At 41.5% G+C, this 16879-nt stretch overlaps 1 protein-coding gene across 12 annotated transcripts in view; it reads right to left on the reverse strand.

Moving 5' to 3' along the window:
• TBXAS1 (thromboxane A synthase 1) overlaps positions 1-16879 on the reverse strand; it is a 258727-nt gene that overhangs the window by 57095 nt on the left and 184753 nt on the right. For all 12 annotated transcript variants that reach the window (XM_033514764.1, XM_015628575.2, XM_033514763.1 and 9 more), the window contains one exon: positions 8630-8944. In XM_033514764.1, coding sequence (XP_033370655.1) covers positions 8630-8944 — 315 coding nt within the window. The remainder of the gene's footprint in view (positions 1-8629; positions 8945-16879) is intronic.

Below are 16879 nucleotides of genomic sequence, written 5' to 3' on the forward strand. Positions count from 1 at the left end.
CTAATGCTGAGACACAGTGTGGGGTCCTGACACAGATATCCAAAGCCACCCTCTCATTTGTAAATTCTTTCAAGGGCTAGATGATTTAGTTTCTCTGTTTTTTTGCATTGAGGTTGTGCCTATTGCTGGCTGTTTTCTTTCTCTGCTAAGTATTTATCACACAGCAGTACATAACTTATGGAAACTTTTAGTGCCTAACTTCCATGAGAAAAAAAAATAGTATAATACCTGTTATTATTGGCATTATATACCAATAATAATTCTGGGCTTGACTCCTACTTCACATTGAAAAACTCCTGAGGGCTAGCCAGGCTGCCACTCAAAGAACAGGCACTTACACCTGTGAAGGCATCCCCATTCCTGAGAAGTCATGGCATGTTCACCTCTTTTCGTACCATATGTATCACTGGCTTGCCTGGTGAGAGTATGTCCCTCCCAAAGTCATGGAGAGGAGCAGTGGTGACTGATATTTTCTGTGGCTTGGGCTTATCTCCTTGCTCCCTTCTACAAGGCTCAACTGCCTGGTGCAAAAATTGGATCTACCAATTCCACCTGGGACTTTGTTCCACCCTGCAAATGATGTTAACTATCTGCAGCTAAAAGGTTAACACTGATATGAATACAAAAATTGGACATTGCTTTGGTATTAATTTGGCTTGCTTTTTCCCTGGAGGAAGCTTGTTAATCACCATACACAGGAGCAAGTAGGATATGAATCCTGAAGAAAATTTTAACCAGTTTCTTGCTCAGCAGTTATATTTTTCCTTAAATTAAAAGCAAATATGCTCTTTTCTCCATAAAAGCTTGAAATGTAAAGGGGGAGAGGAGGAGGAGAAGGAATTGAAATACATGGAAGATGCATTCTTCCCTTTACTTCCTCTTTAAACAAATCTGTCTAATTACACTTAAAGTGCTGCATTATTAACAACTTCACCATTAAATGTTCCATGTCACTAGAAAAATTTATTCTTTAACATGAACCTTGCAGCAGTGATAGTGGGTCAATTATTATGAGGATGGCAAAATACCAAGAAAATTCAGGGGTGAAAATGAATATCTGTCTAGCATACATTACCTGAAACTCAGTTTTGCTCAAGAATAGCAATAAGGCAGAGTCACTGAGCAACATGTGACATTGCAAGCAAAAGACAAATTAGTCTTCATGGGCAAGAGACTGGTAGGCCTGAACAAATGGAAAAATAAAAGGGTTTTGTTTTTCTCTTTTCTTTTTATTTCTTTTACTTGGTTGAAAAGGAATAAATGAACTCTGCAGTGTCAACAGCAACAAGTTCCTTGAAATAAAGACACATTAATCATCTCAACACCACCTCATTCCAGGCCACCTATTCTCAGCTGTGAAAAGGATTTTCCTAGGAAAGAAGTAAGGTTTGGAAAAGTCAAGGAAGAAGTATAATGTCAAGGTACAATTGGGGTTTAAAATGTGGAATTTGTTCCTATAAGTTAACTGTAGACTTTTCAAAATAGCAAAGCCAAGCCATTCCTAAAAGATACCCTGACTTACCAATTGATTAACTGAACTCTTTGCATATCATGAATAAGCTGTCTCTCCAGAAACTCTTTACTATCTCTGAAAGTCTTTATCTCCTCTGCAGAGCAGGCATCTGTAAATACAGTGTAAGAACTACAAATGGCAAGCAAGAATTGCTCTCATGTGGATCCTGGCTGGTCACGCTCTCCCTGCCTGCTCATGCTTCAGCCAAAGGGTGACTGTGGCTGCCTACAAAGCACAGCTTCTGCAAAGCAGGAACAAGCAACAGGGATCTTCTAGACAGGACAACGTCTCTGCCTGGTGCTGGGAGGGTGCCTGGGATAGTAAGCCCCTGTGCAAAGAGATATCTGCAAAGGCTCGCGCAGTGAGAAAACTGAGCCTGTGCTTTTCCACCTCGGTGCTTCCCCTCAGCATTTGAGCCTAGGAACAGGTTTGGGGCAAAGTGGAAAAACACTTGGCAAGCTTGGACTCATGACTTTTCTCAGGATTCCTCTCTTTATACAGCAGAGACACAAGATGGTAAAGAGACCAAAGCCCTGCGTCTCAAAGGTGCTTAAGTGGCTGAAATTCCAGAAGAGAAATCAAAATAACCTCTGCCCAAGAGAAGTGACTTTGGGTCTCTTGAGCCCAAAGCCTGCATTTCAAATCAGTATATTCTAGATATTTACAGCAGAGGAGAAATTCAGGGAAAGACTTATTGTCTTCTACTTTAGCTACCTTTGACCGGTACGTACAGAAGCACCATAGGACTGAGATAAATAACTGATTTCAGACACTGAGCAACTGCATGAAGAACTGTAGGAATATAACCTAACAGTACTCAGTCTCTACGTGTTTAAAAGCATCTCTCTGTTTGTTTAAAACAAAACTGATTGCTGACAGCTGACATTCATAACTGATGTGAGGCTCTGCAACACCTTCTTAAACAAATAGAGAAATCAAAGAGTGTCATTTCATTCAAGAGAATAAACAGCAACAAAACACATTATTGACTGTGCTTCCTGGTTCTGTATGTTTTGTGTGTGCATGTGTATGCATGTGTAACAGCAACTCTCTTCTGTAGACTTTTTTCTGCACACTATTTACAATTCAGTCTCCCTTGATAAATGTAAGGCTTCACCGTCAGCAATATTTCCTTAGTAAAGCTTAGTCTCTGTAGTTGCAAGCTTCTGAGAGCACAGTGCCTTGAGATACCGCATGAAAGGCACCAAACTCATGCAAATTGTTGTAGTAATTCCCTGACAGTGACATCTCTCTGACTTTCACCTCTCATTTTCACTAATGCTCAAAGAAAATCATCTGTGCTACCAAGGAGACTCTCTGCATAGACTGCTTAAAAATCCAAACTACTCAATCAGGCACAGAGACACCGTAAAAATGGTCCTACCTCTCTCTGCTCTGCTCTAGAAATTTTATGGGAAGGGAAAATTTTGAAATGGCAAAATCTCTTTTCAATAAGCCATCTCCATCAGACTGCAGAGGTGTTAGTGAAGGAGCTTTTCAGTGTCAAGAACAGAATCATAAGCCAGTGTAAAGTTTAGTACTGTTCCACTCAAGTCAGTGATGACAACTGCCCCAGATAAGCAGCTACCACACCCATTATGTCTGATGAATTACCAAAATCATCAATTATAAATGAGGAATTTATGCATCAGTTCAACCTGGGCTATTCACAACTCACCACACATAGCAGTTTAAAAAGGAATTACACAGTATTTTTTCATAAACAAAATTATGGATTGCAATGACTTTGGAGTAACATCATTCAATATTTTTGATATGAAAGAATACAGATGAAACATTCTGATCAACATTTTCAATTATACATATTGAAAATATTCCTGGGCCCTAAAGCTATACAAAACCAAGTATTTATAGGAACTGGAAGATGTCTTTATATCAAAGAAAAATCTCCAAGTCTCCATTTAAATAGAGAGAGAGTGTGGCAGGACTTTGAAGTTTCTTTAAACTTTACAGTCACTAGACAGAGGTGAAAATGTTGGTAAGTCACACCAGCACTGAATTGTTACTCTAGTACTTTGTGTGGATAGGAAATTTGATGGAGTAGAGACATGCTGTGTCTTAGCCTGCTCTTCATTCCTCTCACACTGATGTTTCTAAATGTCATATCAAGCAGTGATAAGTAAGAGTAGTACAAAGCTTTTTTAAAATAGAAGGGAAAACACAGTTAGTCTTGCAGTCTCCAATGAATACCTTATGGTAATAGCTGCTCTTTCATGCATTCATTTTTATTTACTTCTTCTGACTCCTGCACTCTCCTTCACCTTTCTCAGGGCTCCTGAAAGATTCCTAGGCATCAGCCCAAGGACTAGTGAGCTGCTACTCTGTCCTTCACCAGACCTGAAGCCTTACATATCAGTGCAGCAACACATACCAGATTCTTTAATGGTGAATGCAACTTTTTCCTGTGGTACTTTTAGTAACAACAGGTGTTTATAGATATGAGCTAAAAATCCCCAAAACTTGTAGCACCAAGTCTGCCCGTTTGTTAATGCAGGGCTTGGTTGTCTATTACTGAGAATATGCAGTAAATTATTCCTGAAGGTGAAATTAGAATTCAGGGAGCTCTTGCTCCAGGCTTTTCTATGCTCTGCACCATCAAGGATGGATTTCTTTATTGTATGGAGACAGAGAAGATCATTCTCATACCTCTTTTGCTCTCCTTAGCTGCCCCAAGCATGCATGCTTTCCCCCTGCCTCAAGAAAATTACCTAGTTTCACTGGTTTAACCTGATGTGTTTACTTTGCAACAGATCAGGAGTACATACCTACTCCTCACCACATTTCATCTCAGGGTAACAAATAACTTCTTACGAGAAGTTAGCTTGATCACCTATGTTTTTGCACTGTTTTGTGACACTACTCTTCCTGTCTAAAATTATACAGTCCAGTAAAACAACAAAAAAAAATAATTTATAATTGTGAGTGATTCAGGCTTGAGAGCAGGGAGAAGGAAGGGAGAGAGATACTTAAATGCTAAAATGGGAATAGAGGTAAAAATGAGAGGCCTCACATTAAGGGAATCCCCAGCATGAAGATGGAATTTTTCATGCCCTAAGCTCTGGGGCTTAGGACATAACACACAGAGAAGCTCAGAGCACACAGTGGCACTCAGAAGCAAGTGATCGTCTGCTCAAAAGGAATGTGTGCTCCAGGCTTGCTATGATTTTGCTAAGCACACACACACACAAACAAAAACAACTTGCTTTTACATTGATAAAATAATCAGTCACATGAGCAGAAACTGTTCCTAAATATGTCTTCTGAAGGGCTCTTTAAAAACTCTGCACAGGGATCATTTTTGACTGAAATGGAGAGGGTGAACACCACGGGTGCATTCTTTCTCACTTGGTGAATGTGGATAAAAAACATCTCTTTCACAACTGTATAGCCTCTGACAGTTCAGGGTTAGCCGCAAACGCTGTAAAAATAATCTGGTCTTGAAATAGCAGCCTTTCTTTTTTTTTCCCATGCCCTCTTTTACTGGCATATACCAGGCTTGGTTCTCAGCTGATGCACATCACCATACCTGTACTAATACCAAACATGCACCAGTTTAACCCATCTGAGGATCTGACCCCTCTCTGCTGTCCCAGATCTGTGGTCTCTGCAGAAAGTAATATTATTTTATACAGACACAGCAGTAGGCGTCCTGCCCCCACTGGTTCATATTTAACTCTCTTTTCATCTTGTTTATTTTGCTTTCATGGAATCAAAGCAAGCTGCACACCCAGCAACAAGCTTGCAGCAAATAGGTGCATCTTATTTTTAGCAGATTGCCCTTCACAGAGCACACACTATACTCCCAAGGGATTTATGAAGAGGGTCAGGTCAAAGTCTCTGTAATTTGAATTTTTATTTGTGTGTTAGATGAATTATGCTTGTCTTTTCCACTACAGTTGGAGCACACACAGGGATTCAGAAGTAGTATGGGAAGTTGCAGTGTATGGTGGCAAGTAGTCACCACTCAGTATTTTGTGTCTCTGCTTCCCCAGAGATTAAAAGCTCTGTACCCCCTTTCCCTACACCCTGATGACCCAGACAGAGGTGAGGGGGTAATGTCCTGCCCTCTACAATAACTGAGATTAGAGGCTTCTCCTACTTGCCAGACTCTAAAATGGGCCAGGTGCCTCTTCTCACTTTGAGGGAAAGAGACACCATGAAGCCTCTACACTGAGCTACCTATCAAGAAAAGACCTAAAAAGTCCTTTTTAGCAAGCAGATGAGGATGGTCCTGGAGGTACAAAGAAAAAGATGACAACCTATGACTCACTCAGACACTGTTTTCTGAGAACATGTGCCTAGGAGTGCCATCTCCACAGTGTATTCAGGTTGTGTGGTGGAGATAGGAAGTAAGATCTCCCAAGACAGCTCTGAAGCAAATTTGGCTGAACACAACAGAGGTGGATAGCATGGTCCTGTCTCTCCTCGGGGTATCTGACTCCCAGCACTGGACCGGACACTTCCAGCACCTAGCTTTGTATCTCTGCACCACGCTGCAGGAGCCTGCACCACGCCTGCCCAGGGATCTCTAGCACAGCAGTGCCTCAGCTTTCTCCATCGTCTTTATGCTTTCCCAACACACCCACCATGCAAGACAGACAAATAAGGATCACATCAAAGGCAGGGGTGTCTTCAAGTACAACACCCAGAGCCACCAAAAGACTGCTGTATGCCCAGATGGACCAACCTTGCTCCATTACTGACTATTACAAGGTCACCATGCTTTGCGTTTTTGACTGGTGTGCCAAAAAGCTGGAACTGTGCCTGTCATTTATAGCACCTTTTCTCAGATGGCTCTCACATGTCTTTATAAACTTTGGTAAATGAGTATATAAATCACTCTGTCCACCACCAAAGTACAATCATCTCTAGGATGATACACAGCAGCTGCTGTAAAAAATCAGAGTGCAGCTCCAAACCACAGATTAGGGCAATAAAACATGCTGCATCAGGCACCTGAAATGGTTGGAGGACAGAAGCGGGACGTGGTGGAGGGCATTTTGTATTTATAATTACCTGAGTATAAATTTGGCTGAAGGAGGTACTGTGCCTAATACTTGCATATCTGAAAATCAAAACAGTCTTCCACCACATGTCAAAACAATCTGACTGTATCATTCCCCATGTTTTGGCCATCTAAAGCCCTTCCTTTCTGAAAATTACCTTGATAAGAGCAAAGCTGATGTGCTGAGTACAAGCAATAACCTAATCAAATTTCTTAGCAAGTGACTTGATAACTAACTGTGAGCCTGTAGCTTCTGTGTCCCCTCCCTTCCTCTTTCCTACATGACAACTGAACACAGCATCTATATATACCCAGCTCCAAAATAGCTTCTGCTCCCATAACTTGCAAACCGTTCACATAGATCTCATTTTCTAGGCTAAAAGTAGTTAATTGCAGTCACTAAGGGGACTGAACTGCTACACTCTTTTCCTTATTCTGGGATGGGCTCCTTGAGCAGTGTATTGCCCCCTCCCACCCCCCTGCCAAATCATGAACTGTGTATAAAAGGAAATCTTTTGAAGGATGGGGTTGCACAGATCAGATCTACAAATTTCCTGTTATCAGGGGCTGCAGATTAATTGTTATCCTTCTCTCCCTCTCTTCTCCTTGGCCATACAGCCATATAGGAACCATCTAAAGCTAAACCTGACAACTCGTAAAGTACAGGGAAGTTATTTGAAAGGTACTTCCAATCAATGACATGGCACAGCACAGTTTGGGATGAGGACACCATTTTGAGTTGAGGCACCCACACAGACTTTGTACAGAGCAGAAATTCATTTGAGTGCCAACTCTCTGCACTGACTTCTCTGCCACAAGTGTCCCTAGCTTCATAACCTCTCCTAGATAGTGCAAAACTTGAAATTATTAGCAAAATATTCATAGAGAACCAAGAGAGTCAAGAATTAAGCATTTGAATTTGATTATTATTGAAACATTACTAATAGTGAGTGGCAGCTCAGTGAGACCATATACAAGCCAGGGTCCATTTTGTTCTCCAGCTTGAATAGGAATCACACCCATTGCAGTCCTCAAGTGCACAGCAAGGCCTCCTTTAACTGGAACTGGACCAGACCAACTGCTAAAGGAAATCTGGTACACACAGAATCTGGTACCCCAGAATAAACTTCTGAGGTGCATAGAGTGTGTACCTAAGAGCCCCCACTACCAGCTGTACTGGATGATGTATCTGTGCCTACATGGGCACACTACTTGTTCATGTAGACATGGCCATATGCATGGACACCCCATGTGGAATATCCTTAAGGAACCACACTAATGACTGATTGAACTCATATTTCTACACAATTTCACAGAAATGTTTACTATTTCACATCCCCTACAGATGGGGATCTGTAGAGAGATATGAATGGCATCACACACCTATCCTATTGGATACTCCATGACACTCTTCCAGCAATTTCCCTTTAGTTTCCTAGGCTGCCAGCTTTCAGGAATTGATGAGGAAATTAACCATATTTTCCTTGGGCCTGCATAGTAGGGGGTTCTGTGTGCATCTCTGCCCCCAGCATTACCCAGTAAACTGCCCATACTCCAGGCCAAGTTGTACCTTCACACCTTGGCAGGCCTTAAAAAAGTCAGCTGAACTCTCCAGACAGGAGGGCACAATTAGACCTGCCACATATGAATGAAACAAGTAAATAACTCCAGCTCCCGGAAACAAAAATGCCCTTGGCAAATGCAGATAGTGAAAGAGAAGTAATTTGAACACAGTATAAGAGAATTAGATACCATGATTTTTTTTAAGCTTACACATATGCTGCTAGATATAAAAAAAAAAGAAAAAAAGATTTAAAACAAAACTTTGACGTTTATTATTTGTAAGAACACTATTTATGTTACTACAAAGATTAGCAAATAAAATTGACTGCAAAAACAATAGAAGCATTTGTACAAGAGGAAAAAAATAGAAATATGTAATTTTAAAGCCTGACAATAGCTGGTTGATTGCAATAATATAGTATTTTTTTTAAGGTTAAGCATTCCCTATGACACCAAGTTTCTAGGCCATCTCTTGTGTTAATCTTGTGTTCCCTGCACAAAGCCCCAGACCAGCATATCATACTCACATGTTTTGCAAAGAACTCATCGACCTCCCGAAGCACCTTCTCCTGGCATTCTGGGTTGGTGGCCAGCAAGTAGGTGGCAAAGGACAGCGTGCTCGTGGTGGTCTCATACCCAGCGATCAGGAACAGGAAAGCCTGGCCTGCTATCTCATCCTCTGTTAGCGTCTTCTGAGCCTTTTCAGATGGGGCCGTGCCAACCGGAGGCGCTTCATCCTGTCTGAGAGCAGCAGATGGGCCGGGCACATCCCAGCACCCGGCTGCCAGGGAGTCGGCTGAGTCGCAGGCGTCGAGCATCCACTGGAGAAAATCTCTGCGCCTCTGCAGAACACAGCAGGACAGGGAACATGAAGGATGGGTCACAGAGCAATGTCTTCCATGGGGCATGGAAGCAGAGAGCGACATCCTATTTATAGTGCATGCTTGGCTTCTACAGAATGGCCACCAGCCTCTCACCAAAAGAGGAGGCTTCTATGAATCATCTGGAAATGCCACAACTAACAGCCTGTCATTGCTTTCTTCCCAGTGAGATGAGACTGATCTCCCCCAATTCACAACAGGTACGTTATGTATCCTTCACAGAGGATTGCTAATGGCCAGCTCTACACAGAGCTTATTTTATTCTTAGGCTGAATTCTTGGCACTTGCTGGGAATCAGGGGATTGACACAGACACTGTACATGCAGGCCCCATGTGCCCCTGCCAGATGGAGGCAGCACAAATCATGCTTGGAGGAGTTGCTCCATCTGCTTGGAAGCACCATCCTTGTTTGCTCATATGGTCCAAAGCATGGAACTCACCATCTAAGTTCAGGGTTGCATCTACAATACTTTCTGTACCAGCTTAGCGTGACAGGGCTGAAATCTAATCTCAGTAAATTGGGACATCTTTTTATGAGAAAGTACAGTTATGAACACTTGTACCAAGATAGCCTCTTTTTTAACAATTTTTAAAAAATGTATTTGTAGAACCATATTAAAACAGTAAGTATTCCCCTACGACAAAGCTTGTTTGGGTGGTTTGCCTTTGCAAAATGCCCACTGAATAATTCTAGTGTTAGAGAACTGCCTTTTTACACTGGTTTCTGACACAAAAGCTCTAATAAACAGACCTATGGCCAGGAGTGAGCTGACTCCAAACCAGGGCAGACAGCAAGCTTGATTAGGCTTTGAAATATAGCCCAAAAGGTTTGAATTGACTTTTGCGAGTGGGCATAATAGAATTGTGCTGAACCTAAGCCATAAGGCTGTGTGATTGATTTTCAATTCCTCAAATACCAACAGAATACATGATAGCTCAAGGACTTAGAAGTGACTGCGGTACCAGAACATGACAACATGTGCAGTGCGATGGACAAAAGAAGGGACCAAGCTCTTCTTCAAAAGATAAGAATATGCTGTAAACTGTTTTTATCTGTTAAAAAACCCCAAAACATTTGAATGGTTTCTTGGATCTGATGATTGATAGATAAAGTAGAAAAAAGAAGGGCCAGAGAAAAGGACAGGCAAACAAAATAAGAGTAAGGAAGAACTAATTAATTATAAATGTCAAATGACTTAATCAGATTATTTATTTTTCACATGACATGAGAAAAGAGAGCAGTGAGACAAGAAAACAGAAGAAATACTCAGTGTCCTGTGCTCAGCTCTGCTGCCAACAAACTGTTCTGATTGATCTACAGGCAGAGAGGAATAGTTATTTTGGGGTTTGAATAACACAGGGGATTGGCACAGTGCCTCTTTAACAGCTCCTTCCCTCCACCCCAGAAAACCTTTCCATTTTGTACCTAGTACCCATGAGCATCTTTCACCCTGGTACACCCAAAAATCAATGCTCCAGATAGCAGCCAGTGCCAGTCACCATCTGCTGAAGGACTCCACACATTCACCAGTCAGACTGAATCACCTCCAAGGCATAGGAGACGTGCTTTTCCACCAGTAGGTGAACAAAAAAACAGATGTTACAGATGTTGTGCTCTGCAAATAAGCTGCAGCTCTGGAAACACTTCCTTGGGCCTAGACTTACTCACAATTCCCACCAGTATGATAGGATACCTCTGCTCCATTATGTTCCTATGGATTGGAGGAAGCAAGAGTTCATGCAGGCTTCAGCTGTGAATAGCTGAAAATCTCATTTAATTTTACCAGGAAGGAGAAGTTTATTCATGTCATGGGAGTTCATGTATTGTACAACTCAGAGTCCAACTCTTTAGCATAGCCTTTGCTTCAGGGATTTCACTGGTATATGTATTTTTATTAGGCCATTTTTAAAATTAAAACAAAAAACAACAACAACAAAAAAACAACAAACGTAAACCAACCAAACAAACCCCAAAACCAAGAGAGTCCTCTTCCAGTGTGTTCATTAGTGTGCGGATAAACCAATTCAAAATAGCAATGAACCGCATCTGTAGAGACAGTCTCTTTATCTGCAAGACTAGCCACCATCACCTAAACTACCTTCATAACATAAAAATGTATAATTACATTCCTATTCAGTGGAGTTGTAGCACTGTTAGCCTCCTGCAGCTCAAAAGGTGTAACATTTTCTATGGTTCTGCATCCATCCTTCTCTAGCCATGAATTTTCTTGTAAACAAACCCATTGCCCTCTAAGGGATTGCTGCTCCCAGTCATGAGCTGTTAGACGAGCCTGGTCTTATATTTAGACAATACACTCTCTGGAGACCCTGTAAGATGTTTCTCCAGCCTTAAACAAAATCAGGTCCTGGCCTTTTACAAAGCACTGGGTTATTGCTGTGATAGCAAAGTAATAATCATAATGACTACTGAATAAAATTTCATTCATGAGAATTTTTGCTGAAAGCAAACTTAATGAATACTAGCACAAGTGAATATTCCCAGGAATGTGCTCTGAAATGCCTCTGTGGCCATTTTGAGGAGCTCTTTTTATTACTCACGAAATGTATTTGGTTAGGAATTTAAAAGCTTGTCTTGTTGCAGGATCTGTTTTTAAGGTCATCCTATCCAGAAACAACTGGATACCTGATCTGTGCCATGTAATTTGCTCACAGGTGAGCAGGGGTTACTAAGAGCAATGCCTTCATAAACAAACCTTGCAAAAACAACATTCATTTGTAAAAACAACTTGAATAATAGGGGGGGAAAAAGCATAACATTAGAGAGAAGCAAGCCTTCTTCCAAGATAATTCTCCACAGTGGAAGAAGCAATATTTCAGCAAAGCTTCTCTTCCTTATGCTTTATTCTACTTCACTTTAGGCATCAGTATAGAGTGCCACATAAAAAAATCATCATCAACCCAAGCGAGAGAAAAAGATTTCCAGGGTTATAACAAGTCATAATGAAACATATTTTTTTCCGCACCATCAGAATGGAAAAATTGCTCTGATTCCAAAACCTAACAATGGCAATAGAGGCAAATACTAGCATAAACCCAAATATAATTGGATTGTTAAGTGTTAGAATAAAGGAAAAGGCATCTCATGAAAATTCACAAGGGGGGGTTTCTCCACTTCAGTTGACAGCAGAAGAAAAAAAAAAAACACATTAAAAAAAGCATATTTTTTTTTTTTAGTTTGACAACAGACCAGGTACTTACAGTGCCACTGCACAAAAAAATTCTTTGGTCATCACATCCAGCTGCTGGCTTCCTTTTTCCATCAGGGACATTTGTTTGATTTTCCTCACAAAAAGCAGAAGCCCATAATAGCCTCCATCCTGTCCTCTGACGCTTGCATAGTTACGATACAATGGCCTCAGAAACAAATTCCTGCCACAAAAGAATGGCGTGCTAATGCAACGGACACTTGATTTGCCCCTGTACAACACAGACCCTGCCATTAAGCCAATGATAATTGAATGGAAAGCTACAATTTGAACAAAAAATATATAATCTGAATGTGGTGTGGGACAGGGTGAATGTCTAACTTGGTGGTGACACAGACATCCCCTTTGAAATATATAATAAGACAAGCCCTGCTTACAGCTTCCCCAAGATAGACACCTTGCAATATATTTCCTGACACCAGTGTTCTGGGCCGTATCATTCCTCTCATTAGTCTCCTTAAACATCACCTGGCCATGCAGAGAAATCGCTCTGCACAGAGGCGTAACGAGCGATGTGCTGGAAGAACAGACGCGCGCGGTGCCGGGGAAGGCCAGGCCGCCAGAATCCACCTCCCCTCCTCAAATCACCGCTTTAAGTTTTACAGCTGTCAGAAGAAGAGAGATGTACTGCTCACACATGAGATGCAGCATGACTTTTCTCACAGGATGCAAGAGTCTTGGCAGGCAGGACTCCAGCTCTCACCATCCTAAACAGGGAGTTGTGGTTTTGTATCCAAGACTGACATGCCAGCTGACCTCCTGGCAAATTCACCACGCTTTGGGGATCCAGGGGACCCTTGGTAGAGAGATTAAGGCTTTTGGGAGAGAGATTAAGCTGTTTAACTTCTCTGCAAGCTGCAGTAAAAAAAATACTTAAGGAAAACTACCAAATATATATCAGTTTGAATTTTAGTTCTTAATGTTTTAATTTCAATCATGTTTCCTGCAAATTACACCCAAATTTTGTACTGCTCTGATAGTTCAGATCTGCATTTTGAGTTCAAAGGAGCCCAGAAACTCAAAAACCTACTTTATGATGAGTTGAGAAATCAAAATAAATTACATAATTGGTCGGTAGTCTGCAAAGCACTTGCTATGATGTACAAGTCATGCAACTGTGATGCTGCTAACATAATACCAATCACAATAAACTGCACAGACCCTCCTGGTCTTTCTCAAATGCTCTCATTCAAAAAGGAAAAAAGACAGATTTCATAATCCTTATCTATCAGGTAGAAAGCTCATATCTCATATTATTTCATATATTATTGTACAAACACTGTTATGTCAATGTATCTCCAGGAAGCTTTTCATAAGCTTGATTTGGCAACCATCTTTTTAGGGGAGACAAACTTGTATCACCCTGAAGTTACCAATAAAACACTGCAGTAGCTACCCAGATCATTTTGAAAAAGAAGCACAAAATGCAGTCCCACTAAAACTATCATTTTGCCAAACTTCTTTGAAAGGATCAGATTCAACCTCCAACACTTGCAGGCTTCATTTGGTTTCTCAACAAAATCACAAAAAAAGCCAGTTTCTCTGCCAGTATATCCAATTCCAAAACATTCCAGAAAGAGTGTCCTTTTGCCTTGTGCTTGAACATAGAAGCTGAAATCAAATGAGAGGCCCTCAACCTTGTGTGTCTGAAGGTTGAGGACATGATGCTCTCACAGGTGATGCTCAGCTCTGGAAGGACCTGGACTCTGTTGGACTGCAGGGTATGGCCATTGCTCAAGAGTGGCTGGGAGACTTTTCAGTCTGGCAGATAAAACCCTTTTGTTTACATTTGTTAATATCAGCAGAGGAAAACACTGCAATGGTTTTATTGTGAATGGGCCAAGTGTCTGAGGGCAGGCAGGTCTCACAAAGCAATATAATTTGCATTTAAAGAATGACTAAATTTAAAGCAAAAAAGAAAAATTCACTGGGTGCTGATTTGGAAAGTGGAGTAGCCATTTGCCAGTCTGATCTGATCTTAATGCTTATAATAAAACCCCAAACTGAGAACATTTTGTATAACTTTGGACTTGATATTTTCTTATTTATCATCACTAATTTTGTATGGAAGTTTTTGACAGTAGTCCACATCTATAAGAGAATTCTGTGAGCATTCAATAACACTGCATTTGATGTCAGAAGCCACAGCAATGCCTTTGCTTGCTACTTGAAAGAAACGTGTCAATGCAATAATGTTGCAAAAAAGCAAAATGAAAGCTGTCCCCAGGAGGGGCAGGCTCTTCAGAAAATAGATGAAGGCACCTGACAACAGAAAGGGTTAAACATGGCAACAAAACATATCTTCTCCATGTGATCAATGCTCTTCTAAAAAAATAAAAATAAATCCCAGAGTAAGCCTGAATTAGAGTATGATATGGATTTTATTGGCTGAGTTTGCCACTAAACCTGCAAAGTGGCCAATATGTTTTACTGGTTAAAGCACTGCCCTTCCACAAGAGCTGAGATGCTTTAAGCTGCGCTCCCTTTCTTGCCTGTAAAGCACAGTTATAGCTGGTGCAGCTTCTCCATGAGGAAAATCAGTACAACAGACATCAAATCTTATAAAACACCGTGAAGGGAAGCTAATGATGATCTCAGAAAACCATTTAAGACCTAGGATAAAAACAGATTTACACAGACTCAAAGAGTTTAAGGCAAAAGCATCATCATAGAGCAGAAGGAGCCCTGGAAGGAACTCAGCAAGTTATCTGCTTCATCCCCTTGCCACAAGGCAGCATCAGCCAAACCAACACTGACAGCTGTTTGTCTAACCTGTTCTTAAAAACCCAGCAAACCCTGACTTCCCACAGCATCCCCAGGCAGTCCACCCCAGCACTGGACCTTTTCTGTCACTGCAGAGGTTTCCCCTTCTGCAGTGAGTCACCACAGATATTGCAAATCATTAGATTTCACCACCTACATCCATAATGTGTACATATATATTTTAAATGTATCTTCAATAAAGCATCCTGATAGCATAAAAAAATCAAACTGCTAAAAAATACAAAATTATTTTCAGAGTAGTGCCTCCATTCACAAGGGAGAAGAGTCCACACATACTGGTGGTTTCTTTGTCTAAAATTTTGCACCTTTCTGACCTTCAAAATGCAAAGTTAAAGTAAAATCATTAGTAGCATAGAGAGGGATTAAGCCTAAATCAACCTGAAAATAAAGCTAAAGGGAATTATTAAAACCAAGATTTTGTTAGTGACCCATCTCCCCTCAGTTTATACTGCTGCAAGTGGCACTAGAGGGCTCAGGTCTTGGAAGACAGCAGCCTCCTTCTTCAATTTGAATTTCAGATCTAACTGTTAGTGAGTGAAGAGAAAGAACAGATCTGTTTGTAGTTGATACAATCTTAATACAGGTGGTGACAACTCTTTCAGGAGCAGACTGGTTTTAAGATACTAGCCAAAAGCCAGACTTGGCTGAAGTGATACAAAGGACATAGAGATACCACAGTTATGGGTGGGGAAAAAACAAGATAACACCTCTATTTGGTTGTTTCATTAACAGTGTGGGTCCACAAAGAAACACACAGCTTGCTTTGAGAGCTGGAAACCCTCCCTGTAGCTGTTCAGTGTAAAATCAAGGGATTGTCTGCAGCCAGGTCTATTTACACCTCCAATGGCCATTGTCCCTGACTCTGGGGAGTTTCCCCCTAGTACCAGGTTCAGGTGTCCAAGACAAGCACTAAGTTTTTCACTATTATATTCTGTCTAATGGCAAGGAAGTGTCATGAGTTTGTGGCAGCTGCTTGGCAGCTCTGCCACACTGGGTTGGCAGTGTCAGCCCCCATCACAGCACAACAGCATAACCAGCACAGCTCCCTCCATCGCACACACACTTGGGAAGGATCAGAATGCAGTCCAAAATTCAGTGGGTGGAGAGTCCCATCCAGCTTTCCCAGCCTCTGCATTGTGGTGAGCAAGAGACATTGGCAGCAAATATCAGTGGACAGCAACCTCCTCGTTCTGCATTTGCAAAACATTTAGGATAACACCTCTCTGATAATGACTCCTGCATTATTGCAGTGCAACCAATAAATACTGGATTTGTGTGTGTGGTAGCTGAGCTTCTCCTGCCCCACATGTGTTTTGCTGCTCGAAGGGGGAGGAGTGACATTATCAGAACACAGTGTGGGAAGACAAGAAAAGAAATAACTGAGTGATGGGGGGCAAAAATTGCTCAGGCCAGGCCTTGCTATGCATGCCAGCATGAGGAGCAGGCACCCATCCCCAAACCAGCAGCAAGCTGTCCACCCTGCTTCACAGTGCATGCATGCATCCTCTCCCAAAGCTCATCTGGCCTCCCAGTAAGCCATCTGACACTCTTTCCCTCTGCTATTTGAATGAGGAAGGGAGGATGCAGGAAGGGAATGTTTTAGGCTAAGTGTCTGACACCCAGAAGCTTGACCCTCTACTGACTCAGATTGCTGACTAAAGGCTGCTGATGCAGGCTGCCCTCTGTCCCTTTCTACTTGCCACAAAATACAATTCCATTTGCTTAAATTTAATTCCTGATTAATAATGATTTCTTGTTTTAGTAGCTGTCTGACATTCAAGAAAATGCACAGGAATCTCATTATTTCTTTCTTACTCTTTGTTCTTCCTGCCCCATATGCTCCTTTTATCATTCTTGCAAAGCCCCACCACTCACTTTGAAGAGC

This window comes from Parus major, chromosome 1A (genome assembly GCF_001522545.3).
Source record: "Parus major isolate Abel chromosome 1A, Parus_major1.1, whole genome shotgun sequence".
NCBI classification, from domain to species: Eukaryota; Metazoa; Chordata; class Aves; order Passeriformes; family Paridae; genus Parus; species Parus major.